Raw genomic sequence first — 14,769 nt, 5'->3', positions numbered from 1 at the left:
TTCGTCAGGCAGAAGATGCATTACATTGTTATATCAGTGCATACAGGAAGAAATGCTGCTTTGTGTTCTGCCCTCAGAAGTTGGAAGAGACCAAAATTTTGGATCACAGGCCTTTGTTACGTATTTGCACGATGTCTAGTGAGAGGGCACGAGTTCTAGCTGGCCAGGGTTTGGCAGTTCTAGAACATCTGTGTGACCATCTTGAAAAATGTATCTGGATTGTTCTTTCCTGGCAGTTCTTAAATTGCTGCAGGTTGATGGATAGCTGAAACGGGTGACAGGTGAAACAGCCACATGAACAGGAAGCTGCACTGAACCACTAAAGAAACTTTAAATGCAGTAACTTTCCTTAGGAAATGTTTTCATTGGATATGTTTTCATTAGCTCTTTATTAATCCCATTGTAGCAAATCATGCACTACTGTTAATGATCTTCCCTAAAATTAAGTATATGCAGATAATTTGGGCTATATATCTTTCAACAAGAGGTAGATTGTGACCCAGACTGGATCAACTAAAATCTTATTTCCCAAGTACTTAATGGGTTCTGTGAAACAGGCTGCTACTGAATGCAACTAAGAGATTCAGAATGTCATCTAGTATACAGGTTTTTAACTATGAAATATAGGAGTTTAATTATTTTAATGAATAGTTCTATTTTTATATAGCATATTTTTTCTTTTAGTATTCTACATCAAACTGCTGCTTTTCTTTTGCAGGACATGTATAGACATATGACAGTCCATAATGCACAAGTGCAATAATTTACAGAAGATAAGGGAGTTGAACTTTAATCCTTATTGTAGGAATATATAAAATAGATACGAAATAAATCAATGATATTAGTTTTGTGAAGAAGAAACTGTTGTTTGATGGAAAACAAATTGCTACCTTAGATATTTTAGCACTATATATTTTTTTAAATGGATTAAAAAAAAAAAAAAGAACAAACAAAACAGATCTGTGCACAGTGAGGGAATGTATAATAGCAAAAGTATAAGAAATGTCCAGGTATAATGTCCCTTCGGTATTTAAGCTTCACAGTTGTTGACATTTCTGTTGATATGTGTTAAGTCTCTTTATTTGATTACATCAGATAATTTTTCCTTTATCATACTGCACTGAGAAAATTTTTGCTGCAAGTGAGGTGATTGGAAAATCTCAGGTCAAAAGCTAAGCACTATGTACATTATTCTGTCCTAAAGACCTGAGTGAAATCCATTAAAATCTTAAAAATAAACAACAACAAATCCTATAAATTTCAGTCAGTTGGACAGGATCCTCACACAGTAGATAACAGCATCGAACTGACATCTTTATTCCCTAATTAAGGCAAAAAATCCTTCTGTTTTGATGACAATCAGTGTCATTTTTCATTTCAAATGCAATAGGGTTTTGAGCCTCAAAGGTGCTGATGTTACAGTCCAAACCACTGAAAACATGACTCCTTACTTACTGTTAGGCATACGCCCTTTGTGTGCCAGACTGGCATCACGGTGTGCTGAAATAGGTGCATGTTTAGGAGCCAAGCCAGGGTGACCTGCACCTCCTGATGGAAGTCTTGTTATAGGAATGCTGAGGCTCAGGCTGGGTCTTGGCACTGTGTGCTCCTAGCACTACCCATCTTCATTCTCTGCCTTGCCTTGGCAGTGTGACTCAGGAGCTTGGCTCCTCTGCAACAGCCCTGCCAAAGCCACGGCTCCAGTCTGTGTTAACCTGAATATAAAGCACTATTGCCAGTGTGTGCAGCACACAGCAATGCAGGACAAGGCCCGCAGCATTTCTCAGAGGCTGTATTGCTTTTCTAAAGCGGGCTGCACATTTTATGGGCAAATCAGAATGAAAATACCTGTAAAAGAACTTTCAGCTAATTTCTGTACTGTGAATTTTGAGCATAGATTCTTACTTGACAAAAATGCAAGCTTACTTTTTGAACCTTCTCCAGTTTTTGTCCACATATGTAGGAAAAAAAGCAATTACAAGTTTGACACACAAGTTTTCTTTCTAAATATGACATTTCAGCAGGTATTGTGATACAGTATGATGCAGTGCACTTACTCTCATTCTTGGACTGTGTATTTCTTCAAGGTATAGTAGTGTTCTTCATTTAACTGGTACAAAGTATTCAACCTTTCCTGAACATGAGTGTTCCACACGAAGCCTGCATTTACACAGAGTGAGAAGAGGTGATAGGCAGAAGGCATTCAAATGCCTTTGTCAGAGGGATAGGGACCGTGTGCTTCCTCGTGTTCTGTGTATCCATCAGAATGGAGGATACTGAAATAACTGAAACTAAGATTCTATACAATTTTGTACTAATTCAAGCAGCCCTAAGGAATGCAACTAGCTAGACATGCTGGTTGTTGGTTTTTTTTCCTTAGTAGAATGAAGAGGTGACGTTTTTGTATGCATTTTGAGTATTACTATTGTCTTTGCATATCAGGTACTAAATTTGGAGATACATTTTATTACTATTTTCACAAACTGTACTGAAGACAACTGTATCCATTAACTAGAAAATAAAGTTGCACATACTGAAAAAATAATACACACATTTGCATTTTTTAATGCTTCACAGAATCACAGAACTGTAGGGGTTGGAAGGGACCTCCAGAGATCACGGAGTCCAACCCCCTGCCCAAGCAGCTCCCTAGCCCAGGTTGCACAGGTAGGCGTCCAGGCGGCTCTGGAACATCTCCAGAGAAGGAGACTCCACCACCTCTCTGTGCAGCTGTGCCACTGCTCCGTCACTGCACTGGGAAGGAGTTCCCGCCCACATTGGTGCAGAACTTCCTATGCTTCAGTTTGTGGCCATTTCCCCTCATCCCATCACCACACACTGCTGAGAAGTGTTCAGCCTCATCCCTTTGCCTCCCACTCCTTAGGTATTTATAGACGTGGATCAGATCCCCTCTGAGTCTTGTTTTCTCAAGGCTGAACAGACCCAGGTCTCTCATCCTTTCCTCATAAGAGAGGTGTTCCATGCCTTTTATCATCTTTGTGGCCTTCCGTTGGACTCTTTCCAGGAGATCCCTGTCTTTTGTACCAGGGAGCCCAGAACTGGACACAGTACTCCAGGTGAGGCCTCACCAGGGCAGAGTAGAGCAGGAGGATGTCTCTTGAACTGTTGGCCATGGTCTTTTTAATGCACCCCATGATCCCATTGGCCTTCTTGTCCACCAGGGCACACTGCTGGCTCATGGCCAGCCTGTCATCCACCAGGACACCCAGGTCCCCCTCCTAAGAACTCCTCTCCAGCAGCTCATCCCCCAACCTGTATAGGTGCACGTGGTTATTCCTCCCCATGTGCAAGACTCTACACTTGCTCTTGTTAAAGCACAGAACTCCTCTCCAGGAGGAATCTCTGTGAATTCATCATCACATGGAAATGAAGTGCCCCATGCAGGGATGCATGTCCCTCTTCCTTGGGTCTGCCTATCAGCAAACAAAAGGTACAGCACGCACCCCTTTCCCTCCAACTTTTGGAGGTAAGACAAGGACCAACAGGCTCTAATCGCAGCTTTGTCACCGTAAGCCTGTACAGCTGCCTGCAGGGACGCGGGACCGCAGTGACCACCCAGGGAAACGTACGCGAGGCCACGGCCAGGCGGCTTATGGAGACCTGCAAGGACGAGATCCGCAGCCGCCCGCACAGCACAGCACCGCTACCCGGCGCGCTGCGGGCGGCAGGCCGAGCCCCACGCGGCCCCGCCCCAACCCCTCCCGATGGTGCGCATGCGCGGGGCGCACGGCACTACGCGTCCGTGGGGCCGCGGTCCCGGCAATCCCCGCGGCCGCCGCCACCCTTCGCTTCTCGGCCCGCGAAGGCCGCCGGGAGCGGGCACCGCGGCACCGCCGTGCGGAGGAGCGGCGGCACCGCCGCGCAGCCCGGAGCTCCGCCATGCCCACACCGCCCTGCGGCCGCGGGGCTGCGGCGCCATCGGCGATTCCCCGCTGCGCTCTTTTTCGCGCTCTCCCCGCCCGTCTCGCGGCACTTTCCGCTTCCGGCCGCGCCCTTCCTCTCCCAGAGCGCCTCGCGCCGCGCCATGGACCACAATGGTGAGGAGCGGACGGGCCGAGGCCGCGGCGACGCGCGGGGAGCGGCTGCGGGCGGAGGCGCGGGGCGGGGCGGCTCGGTCCGGTCATCGGGAACGCGGCGGAACCCGACGGGGCCGCGGGCGCGGTGCGCGGGCTCTGAGCGTTGCCCTGAGCGATGCCGTTAGCGCTGAGCCCGCGGTCCCCTCCCCCCGGCGGCTGCGGCGCTGCGCTGAGCGCTGCTGGGATACGAGCGGGGCCCGCGCCGCCCTCTGTTCCCGGCGTTCCCGTTTTAACGTTGGGAAACGTCGCGTTGTGCATTCGTTGGGGATCGTTCATGAGCTCTGCGCGTGAGTTTTAAGCAGTGCTGAAATACGGAAATGAAAAGGGAAGCTCCGAAAGATGACCGCCCAGGAAGGCGCGTCACTTCTGGTTCTCTGTTCTCCAAGCCGAAAGGTTTGGGTGCATCCGTTGTACTCTGTTAGGGGCGTGACACGGGATGTGCGCATCCCAAAGCGGAGCGTGTCATCCTTCCTCAAACCGGCAGCAGCGAGCTCTGCCCCATGCTGTTTGCATCGGGGCTATGAGCGTTGCTGGGCACGCTGTGCAGCACGGCAGCCGCGGTCAGAGGAAGGCAGGTGTTGTCTGATTCACGGATCAGGAAACGTGGGCACTCGTGATACCAAAGCGCAGTGCCTGTGGAGGCACAGTCCTGATTTGAGACTTGGTTGTAGTCCCTAGCAAGCCCCCCACTTCCTTTGTTTCCTTGTTTTCCCTTCAGGTGTTGCTGCAGAGGGAAGCTACAAGCTTTGAGGCACGGAGTTTACGCCAGATGTTGTGCACAGTGCCCTAATAGGGCCCTGTCTCAGCGCCTGGATGCTGTGGGGCTGTCACCAAGTTCATTTGTTTCAGAATGGAATTTACCTTCTTGGTTCCTTACGGTCTTACGTGCCTGCCCATCTCCTTTCCTTATCTTTTGTGTAGGGGTATAGACTTCAAGGTTTCTGAATACGGGTCTAATAATGGGTTTTATGGAAGTCTGAGCCTTTGTTGCAAAGGGCTGACTGAAAGTGCCATTTTGTCAATACTTGTTCTTATTAAAATGAAAGTGAGCCTGATTAGTTTGTGAAAGATGTAATTGTATTTTTGTATAAACGAGATGCTGTGTGGTAGGTTGGGGCAGGCTTGCTGAAAGCTGTAGAAGTCGAGGACATGCACCTCTCCTCAGTGGCACTTTCCCCTCCAGGTTGTCTCTCGGCACCTGTGTTGGGCGCTTCCTTGCTTCCTTTGATGCCAGTCTTAAATCTGGCCACAGAGCCACGTAAAGGGAGATGCTGATCTTTAGTTTAGCAAGGATACTGTGTGCTCTTAAGCACCAATATTTTTGCAGTACTTTATGCTGAACTTGTACGTGATATGTCAGGGAGCTAAGAGTAGAGATGGAAACTTAATTTCCTCTCAGCTTGTTTAAAAGCGAATTGATATAAATCGTGACAATCTTTTCTCGACAGGAGTTCTGTGTTGTCGTGGTCTTACAAAGAGCTGACTCCTCAGTACTGTTTGTGCTGCAGTAGGAGCTATACAGTTAAATTGTTTTTCCAGCTACGGGAGAATGACAGACCAGCTTTATTTATCTGTCTTTAAGATAAGGAAAATCTATCTAAAAATAAAGTTAAATCACAGTTGTTTTTAAAACAGTTTTGTGACTTGACCTGCAGAAGGAAGAAGCCTTTGAAAATCATTTTTCTTCAAACTGTTCTGTTAATGTTTAGCATCTTCAGAAGCTATTTCATAACTAAGAAGTTACAGATATATATTTTTTGTCCCGTAGACAATGATTTGCAAGGAACAAATAGTTCAGCATCATTGGGTGGTCTTGATGTTCGCAGAAGAATCCCAATAAAGCTGATCTCAAAGCAGACCAATAAAACCAAACCTGCACCTCGGGCTCCCAGAGCTATGAACAGGATGCCTACAAAGACACAAGCTGGGGATGAAGGTAAATTGCTATAAGCAACCCCCCTGTGGTGAGGCAGCGTATTCTGCAGCGTTGTTGAAGGCTTTGGTGCGTTTCACGTTTCCAGGTTGTGCAGCTCTGTGAGGATGAAGTGATGCCAGTTCCCAAAGCAGTTGCACACTGTTTTGGTTGTACCTTTCTGCAGGATGGCCCAGCAGACTGGGACTGTTGCAGCCTTTTTGTATGCAATGTATATTGAAACCATCGCTTAATAGCAGCCTGTGTCAGTTAGGGAAGGGGTGTTGGCTTGTGTCTTTCTTCTCTTTCTTCTTTCCACAGAAGAATTTGATTTTAATGAAGAAGAGCGATACGAATGCAAAGGAGGTGAAATGTTTGGAAATCAAAGGAGATTCCCTGGACCCATATTTTGGGATTATAAGGTAAACTCATGGGTGGGAAACCGTGGAACTCTGACTTGTGCCAAACTGAAGGTCATTTGAAGAACACATTTTCACGTTTGTGGTGGTTGTTCTTCAGTCTGGTAATTCGGAAAGGGTGGGTTGGTGATGACTTTAGTGAGAAGCTTTAGTAATGTTTCTCTTTCTCCCACCCCTTTGTCTGTTCTTCTAGATAAACTTGCTGGGGGAGAAGGATGACACGCCTGTCCATTTCTGTGATAAGTGCGGGTTGCCCATCAAAATGTATGGGCGCATGGTGAGTGAAACTTGGGAGGAGGCAGCCACAGTTTCCCTTTAGGTAACAGGTGCTATGGGGTCTCTGTGGGCCTTCATGGAGTGCTGGTTTCAGCAAACCTCTGAACTGACAGCAGAACAGCGTCGGGGTGGAACCAAGGGCTCAGCTGCTGGACTGTGTTGTTCTGCCTGACTCACTGAGCTTTCTTTGCATCTAAATGTAGTAAACTAAGCTTGAAAGTGCTAAAATCAAGAACTTTGGAGCACCACCCCTTCCCCATCCCCAGTACCAACAAAAATCCTGCAAGTTTTTAGCAGGTTTTCATCCTCGCACCAATTAGCTTTAAAAATACTCTTTATGTCAATGACCAATTTGTAATGAAGTTAGTAAGCACTGTTCTTAGATCTCTTCAAAAACTAATGTAGCGAAATCCCTGAAGTAAACTGAGGTTTCAGAGTGGTGTAAGAGACTTGGGGATCTGACTTGATCCTGAGCTGTTTGCAGACGAGTTTGATCAGATTGCTTTTGCAGCTTCTGTAAAGGATTGGTGTTGGTATGACAGCAAAATTCAGATTTTTTTCAACTCTTAAAAAAACCCAACAAATTCCACCAACCAACCACGCGTGCACAAAACCAAATGACTGAAGAAACCCAGACCCTTCCCTTCCCCAGAACCAAATGCAGCTCAGACTGGATATGCATGTTTCTGTCTCAAAGGTGCTATAAACTACTAGCTACATTCTTATAGAACTGTTTGCTTCATACATAACTTCAGTGCTTCTGTTATTAGCAACTGTGTGCTGGGTGGAGGCATCGTATGGTGCAAAGTGACATGTACTGTCTAACAGAGCCTTTTTTTCTCCTCTAGATACCTTGCAAGCATGTTTTCTGCTATGACTGTGCCATACTACATGAGAAGAAGGGAGACAAGATGTGTCCTGGGTGAGTTCTCTTGAGATTTTTATTAAAGGAAATGGAGGAGGGACACTTTAAAACCCTGTTTCAGAGACTGTAGTAATATGCTTCTACGTGAGTTTTGTAGAGGTGGCAGAGTACTCTTTCATGCATCACTTGATTGTAACTTAATATCCCACAGCTAAGGAATGGTAAGAGATTAGTGTTCACCTTGTTGTTTGTGTAGATAACCCGTAATCTGAAAAGGAGCAAGAAATTGTTCTGTTACTGAGTGTGACTCCTGATAAGTACCACAACACAAAGGGAGTTTTTTGACAGAGGGTGGTGCTATGTCTAATTTTTCACCCTATGAAATTCTGATGTTATTTCATTGTTGTATTTGGAGACTTTGAAGTTTGCTTAACTTCAAAATCAACCAAATGTGTTTTATTGCTGCGAGGGAGGGGAGGGAGGAATTTGGTTCTAATTTTGATAGTTCTCACAAAATGGTTAAAAACAACAATGGAAAAAAAGCCCTGCGGCTCATGCTCTACGTGGTGGCAATAAACCAGTGTTCTCTTCTAATTTAGCTGTAACGAACCTGTTCAGCGCATCGAGCAGTGCGTGCGTGGGTCTCTCTTCATGTGTAGTATAGTCCAAGGGTGCAAGAGAACTTACCTGTCACAGAGAGACTTACAAGCTCACATCAACCACCGCCATATGAGAGCTGGCAAGCCCGTGACTCGTCCTCCTCTCGAACCTGTGCATCCTCCTATTGCCCCTCCGCCTGCTGAGATCCCGGAGCGCTTCATAATGCCGCCCGAGAAGCATCACATGAGCCACATTCCACCGAAGCAGCACATGATGATGCCGCCGCCTCCCTTGCAGCACGTGCCGCACGAGCACTACAGCCAGCCGCACGAAGACATCCGCCCTCCTCCCGCCGAGATGGCCATGGCCCCGCCGCCGCCTCGCCCGGTCAGTCAGGACACCTTCCGCATCTCTACGAGGAAGCACAGCAACTTAATAACCGTCCCCATTCAGGATGACTCCAACTCAGGCGCTCGAGAACCGCCTCCGCCTGCCCCAGCACCTGCCCATCATCATCCTGAGTACCAGGGCCAGCCAGTGGTAACGCACCCGCACCATATTATGCCTCCACAGCAGCATTATGCGCCGCCCCCCCCTCCTCCCCCTCCGATAAGCCATCCTCTGCAGCACCCTCCCCAGGCGGCAGGTACTCCTCACATGGTGTACAGCCAAGCTCCTCCGCCCCCGATGACCTCTGCTCCTCCTCCGATAACCCCGCCGCCTGGACATATCATTGCCCAGATGCCGCCGTATATGAACCATCCTCCTCCAGGACCTCCCCCTCCTCAGCACGGAGGCCCACCCGTAAACGTCAGCGCGCCCCCTCCCCATCACTATAACCCTAACTCTTTGCCGCAGTTCAGTGAAGATCAAGGAACTCTTAGTCCCCCTTTCACACAGCCAGGGGGCATGAGTCCAGGGATTTGGCCAGCTCCCAGAGGGCCACCTCCACCTCCGAGGATGCAGGGGCCTCCTGCTCAGGCCCCTCTTGCTGGACCGCACCACCCCGATCAAGCCAGATACAGACCCTATTACCAGTGATCTGAGCAACTGTATGAATAGAGAGTGCTATGAGGAGGATAAAAACTATATACAGCAGCCTTTTAATTAATTGTATGAGAGTTGTTTTGTTTTTATAAAATGCTGTCATTTTGACTGTAAGACGTTTTGGGGTTTGAATCTTTAATGATTTTTAAGCCTTGGCTGTAGGACTCTGACTTCAAATATTCTGTAGCGCTAAAATAAGTGGCTTAGTAGACCACAGTTGCATTTTAACAGAACTTCTGTCTATAGTGTGGCTAACTGTCCTAAGATGAACACTTGTAATATCACTTTCTGGAGAAAATGAACATGTGTTGTACCATTCTGAATATTGTTTTTGTTTAATTCCAATGTTTAGTTTTCACTTGTGATACGTTTTTGTTAACCTGTGTACAATAATTAAATTGAACCATGGTTGTAAAAGTGGTGGGTTTTTATGTGAAGTTAACACAGACACGTTTCAGAACACTATTTTGGCTCTAATATTTCCCACATTGTGGGCAGCACAATGAAGTAGTTAGGAAACGGTTATACTTTTTACTGACATGCTGCTGCTTACAACAAATTCTGGCTGTGGTGAACTTGTAGAAGCAGGCACATGAACGCTGCATTTCAGGTGCCAGGGATATTTTTCTTAGTTGTTTTATAAATTTGTTCCATTTCAAAGCCAAGATAAATTCATCAGAAATGCAGCCATATTATAATATTGTGGATATAGGGTTGTTCTGTTTGTTTCTGGTTTGTGTTTTTAAGCCAGGCTGGATTTTTTTTTTTTTTGAAAGACTTTTTCCCCATGTACATTACTCCTGGGTGTTGAATTTGAACCATTTTGTTGCCCTGTGGTTCTGCTGTTGTGAAAGCAGCCAAGAACGGGCTCTCCACATCCATGAGAGAAGCAGGTCAGTTCTGGTCAGGTGGCATTAAGTGCAGTCACATCATTGCAGTACATGGAGTAGGAACACTTCCCATTTGGTTGCAGGAAATAAAGAGCCTGAAATCCCTTTAGATACAGAAAAACAACAAAAGTGCACATCCTTTATCTGTTTCCATTTTGTCATACAGGTTGAATGGACAGTCATTAAGTGGTTTTGTTTAAAAATGGCAATGTATGCAGGCTCTGAGGACTGTTTTGGCCTCGTATTTGTTTTTTATAAGCACTCAGATATAATGAGATGCGAACGTTCTCTGTCATTGCAGTAGGAATCTGAACCCAACTGATAAGAGTATGGCCTGTTTCAAATGCTTATCTGCTTTTCCAATCAGTGTTGTGCTGAACCTTTGGATTGGTTTTGCTTGTTCGCTTTGAATTGGTTTTGTTTTGTCTTTGTCTGTCTCCAGAACGCCACATTTCTAGCAGCAGTGCCTCTAGATGAAGAAATCTGGTGTTGTGGTTTTTATTTTCAAGGTTTGTCGTTTCCTACATTTCTCAAATAGGATGAACTGTCCTTAAAGCCTGAATCTTGTAATCTATTTGGTAAAATTTTCTTCAAAGTTTTCTTCTTCATCAAAGAGCTCTGGCAATACAGCATCCCACGTTTTGTGTATAAAATATGTATTTTTAATTACTTGAGCAAGCATTCTTTAGATTTGCTCTGTTCTCGACTGGCATAGATTTCATTGTGACGATGGGCAAATCATTTGGAGTACTCTTCAAAGAAATGCAGCAATGTGACACAGCTTCAGGAACTTGTAAGTAGATTCTGGGGTGGCAGTGAAGTGTCATTCAACACAGAGTTAACAAAAAAATCATAAAACCACGGCGCAGACTTTTAACTTTGAGAAATAGGTCATTTTCAATAAAACAAGCAAAGAAAAGCTTGGTTGTGGTGGGGTCCTATGGGGTGCAGCTGGCTGAAAATCGCATGTTTCAGTGTGTATGAAGGGGAAAATGGCTGCCAGCATTATTTTGTTGCAGTAACTCATAAAAAGCACCCTGGAGATGAACGGCGTTATGTGTTCTTGCTAGGTACTGCACTGTCTTGTGAAACAGAAGATGGTTTCCTACCTGGGTCTGAGCACTTCTATGAAAATGCTGAGGTAGTTGAGTTGGTGAGGGGAGAACAGCTCCCCTTCCTCCATCAGAAAGCACGAAGGTGTATACCACTGAAGAAAATGTGAAAATGTGGGGGTTTTATTTATATTTGAGGCAAAGGTGACCCCAAAATCAGTGGGACACCCTGAATTGTTGAATGGATCAAAAGTCTTTGAGAACTTACTGGAAAGTCATCTGCAGTAGGGTCTGGACTTGAGTCAAACTTGTGTGCTGCTCACACTGGAAAGCCTACATCTGTTTTGTACTTCATCTTGAAGTCCTAAGGTTCCCTATAGGGCTGTGGGTACTGTCGATACTTCTGTGTGTACAAAGTCAAAAGATTTCCGCACGGATTGAAACGTTACATTAACAATCTTTGTTTATGGTTCTTTGAGGGATTTTTTGTTTTGAAATACCTGGTAGTTTCCACTTGAGGTTCAGAAATTGCATCTGCAGTGTTTCATTGTATGATTAATGATGTTAGAAGTGGCTGGAAGTACCTTTGAATCCCCTGGGTTCCCAGCGGTAACTTCTTTAAAGACAAACATTTGAGTTATGTTGATTTTGTTCTGAGTGTTTCTGTCAGTGACAGCAGTCTTGCTCCTGGGGTGTTGTGAAGGAGATCTTTAGTTCTAAGGCAGTTCTGATGGCACATAGAATGTCCCTCTGATCATGGCACTATAGGGAACGAGGACTTTGTTGGTTTGTGTTTGCTGTGGGATGCTGATAACATAAAGGTTGGTGCCTACATGTGTTATGTGATGTTTTTCTTGTCCTTTTAAGAAACGAAAATGAAATGTGAGATCTGTTCTAGGTTCAATCCAAGAGAATTATGCATCCATTCTGTACAGAGCTTCCCCCTTTTCACTGACTGCTCTCAAAGGAACGACGATCTTGGTTTGTTTAAAAGTGAAGTGGAAGTAACTGGTGTTTACTTCATATTGGAGTTTGCCCACACAGCAACAGAGAGAGCCTGTCTGTGTGCTGTGCTGGGGAGGGACGAGCACACGCCGGAGCAGCCTGTTGGAAATGCCTTCTCTGAGGATTGCAGCTGAGCACAGCTCTCACCTTGCAGCGCTTGCTGCTCTGCTGAACTTGTGTTGGGTGTTGTGCTGCTTCCCTCTGGATCTGCTGCAGTGTTGCTGACAAAACCCGTGCGTGTTCACACTGGAAAGTCCTGCCGAACCTTAGAAACTGGGGGACTATGCAATTGTAACTTAATACTGAGTGTATAGAAAGTGAGTCTGAACTTTTTCCTTCTACCACTCTCCAAGTTCCAGTGCAGTATTGTGCAAAGCTACATGTTTGTTTTCATCTTGACTACATTTCTAAAGGAGGTGTCAGTGTTACACAAGTTGTGCTTTCCCTGTTCTACTCTTGTGAAAGCAATTCTTAGCCACTGCTAAATCATCTTGATATGGTAATAGTGCTTCCCCTGAGCATGCTGCTCGGGTGTGTTACCATCACGCTGCTTATGAGCTCCATCAGCTGAGTTTCCGTGGGCCACGTGGGTGTGAATAACCAAGTTTGAAGCTCCTCTCAGTCTTGACTTAGCCACAAGGCTTTGTGGCCTTAGGGGCATTTCCCATTCTGAATTGAACCTCCTTATTTTCTGAATATGGTGCATTTTTTCTTTCATTGTTTTCAATTCTGTATGAGCTCGAGAGACCCAAAAAAATGCAATGTGTCCCCAACCGTGCAGGCAGGGTGGCAGCAGGAGCTGCTGGGTCAGCTCAGTCCTCCTGGTACTTCTGTCCATCATTTCAGCAACGATGCAAGAGACTCTTCAGTGCAAATAGGACAGAGTGCAATACACCTCCATTAATGGAAGGAGGGAGGTGTGTGACAGTGGGCTGGAAGATTTCCAGTTTTTATGTAGTAACGTTTCACAGTAGAACTTACCTCTTAAGTGTTTAAAACAGTAGAAGAGCAAAAATGAGCAATTTTAAATAGATGTGAATATGTTCCAGCCTATGGAGTTTTATTAGGTGTTGTCTGTGAGCCTGGTGCTTGGGGGGGACAAAGTAGCTCCCACCAACACCTGTACAATGGGAATTGAGGCTCTCATCATTACATTAAGCACTTTAGGGGGTTTTGCTTCTCTTTTTCTGACTACAAAGGATGTTCTTGAATCTCACCAGTGTGAAAATTAGGAACTCCCTTCCCTAATCACTAGCCAAAGCTTGTCTTTGGGCAGTTTGTAGCTTTTTTTTTTTTTAACCTTCATATGGCAGTAATACTTTCAGTCTTGCATAGGTTTTCTTCTGTTTCGATCCCTGGTTATACTCCGTAGCTCTTTCAGTCAGCCCTTGAATACTCGCTCCACAGGGATGCCCACAGCTCCTCTCCTATTTAGTGGCAGTTTGACTTCACCCATCTGGAACAGGAGAGCTCAGTACTGACATTCAGAGTGAAACCTCACCCGCATGTAGAGCAGTAGCACGATTCCTTTCTCATTCTGCCAGAAAACAAGCCCTGTTCTGGTGCGGTCTATGTTTCTTTGAAGGTTGTGTTGGAAAGGCAATTCAGTGACATTCAGACATCAGTCTTCACAGTCCCCTCTTCCTTTCAGTATTCACAGCCTCCTGAGTTTTGTGTTATCTTCTGGTTGTATTTGGAGCTGCCTCACTTTAATGTTACCTCCCAGCTTGGTTTCATTGCAGATTTCTTCAGATAAGCCTGGATTCTGTATTTTCAAACCACTGTAAACTTTGTTACAGCAAGAGCTCAGACTGACAATGAGCTGCCTTCTTGGTGTACTGACAAATGCAACCAGCAATGGAGAGTTACCAGCATAAGTTCATAGCATCCCAAAGCGTGTAGATGAGTTGTGTTTGGATCTGAATATGCTGTGCATCTTTACTGAACTGTCATGTTTCACAGTAGTTACAACAGTCACTGTGTACACACACTGTGTGCATGGCTGTGTGCTGAGAATAAGTTTAATAACTCAATCGAGCAGGTATTGTGTAAACCATCTAGAAGTCTATATACAAGTTATATACAAGCTGAAGATATGTCACTCCCAACTAATAGACTATAAATTAAAGGATTTCAGATATTCATATGTTCTTTGGTAGCTGTACAGGTTGCCTACAAACTGTCAGAATAATGTGGATATATGTACAAGCATACGCAAGTAGGGCCAAAGCTGCTTGCTTCTGTAGCTGTGTGGGTAGGCTGTCAGCAAGGTGTGAAATAGAAATCCTGGTGATTTTAGCCTTTGTGTATGTACATAAATATATCTATATATATACAGAGACACTAACAAATCCATTCCAAAATTTGGAACATCATCATCTGTAGTAAATCCTACTTAAGGGAGATGAAAACATCTACCAGTCTTTGTGCTCTCATCACTGTGTGTGCCTTCCTGTTCTGGAAGCAATGTTGAGTTGATGGAGGATATTATGTTTAGAAAATCTAAAATTTCGTTTCTGCTGAAATCTGTAGAAAAAAAAAAGAAAGGAAAAAAAGGGAAGTAAATGTCATCCTAAGTAAGGAATATTCAGGGTAGGGACTCACTG

The 14,769-nt window shown here is 45.2% G+C and overlaps 1 protein-coding gene across 4 annotated transcripts; it reads left to right on the top strand.

Moving 5' to 3' along the window:
* Positions 1 to 3,850: 3,850 nt before the first annotated feature.
* On the top strand, positions 3,851 to 9,773 carry CBLL1 (Cbl proto-oncogene like 1). 4 transcript variants are annotated; one of them, XM_065743595.1, is made up of 6 exons: positions 3,851 to 4,058; positions 5,866 to 6,033; positions 6,331 to 6,431; positions 6,622 to 6,705; positions 7,553 to 7,626; positions 8,169 to 9,773. In XM_065743595.1, the coding sequence occupies exons 1-6, from the start codon at positions 4,046 to 4,048 to the stop codon at positions 9,208 to 9,210; spliced, it is 1,482 nt and encodes a 493-aa protein (XP_065599667.1). In that variant the 5' UTR covers positions 3,851 to 4,045; the 3' UTR covers positions 9,211 to 9,773. The 4 variants fall into 4 exon arrangements, with proteins under 4 accessions (XP_065599667.1, XP_065599669.1, XP_065599665.1 ...); XM_065743597.1 differs by having other exon boundaries at positions 6,334 to 6,431; positions 8,169 to 9,772; XM_065743593.1 differs by lacking the exon at positions 3,851 to 4,058 and adding an exon at positions 4,353 to 4,490.
* The last annotated feature ends 4,996 nt before the right edge of the window (positions 9,774 to 14,769 follow it).

The sequence above is a fragment of the Cyrtonyx montezumae genome, unplaced genomic scaffold, assembly GCF_038088225.1.
Source record: "Cyrtonyx montezumae isolate F1298 unplaced genomic scaffold, pur_monq_1.0 scaffold_3, whole genome shotgun sequence".
Classification (NCBI taxonomy): domain Eukaryota; kingdom Metazoa; phylum Chordata; class Aves; order Galliformes; family Odontophoridae; genus Cyrtonyx; species Cyrtonyx montezumae.
This window is presented reverse-complemented; position numbering and strand designations above follow the sequence as displayed.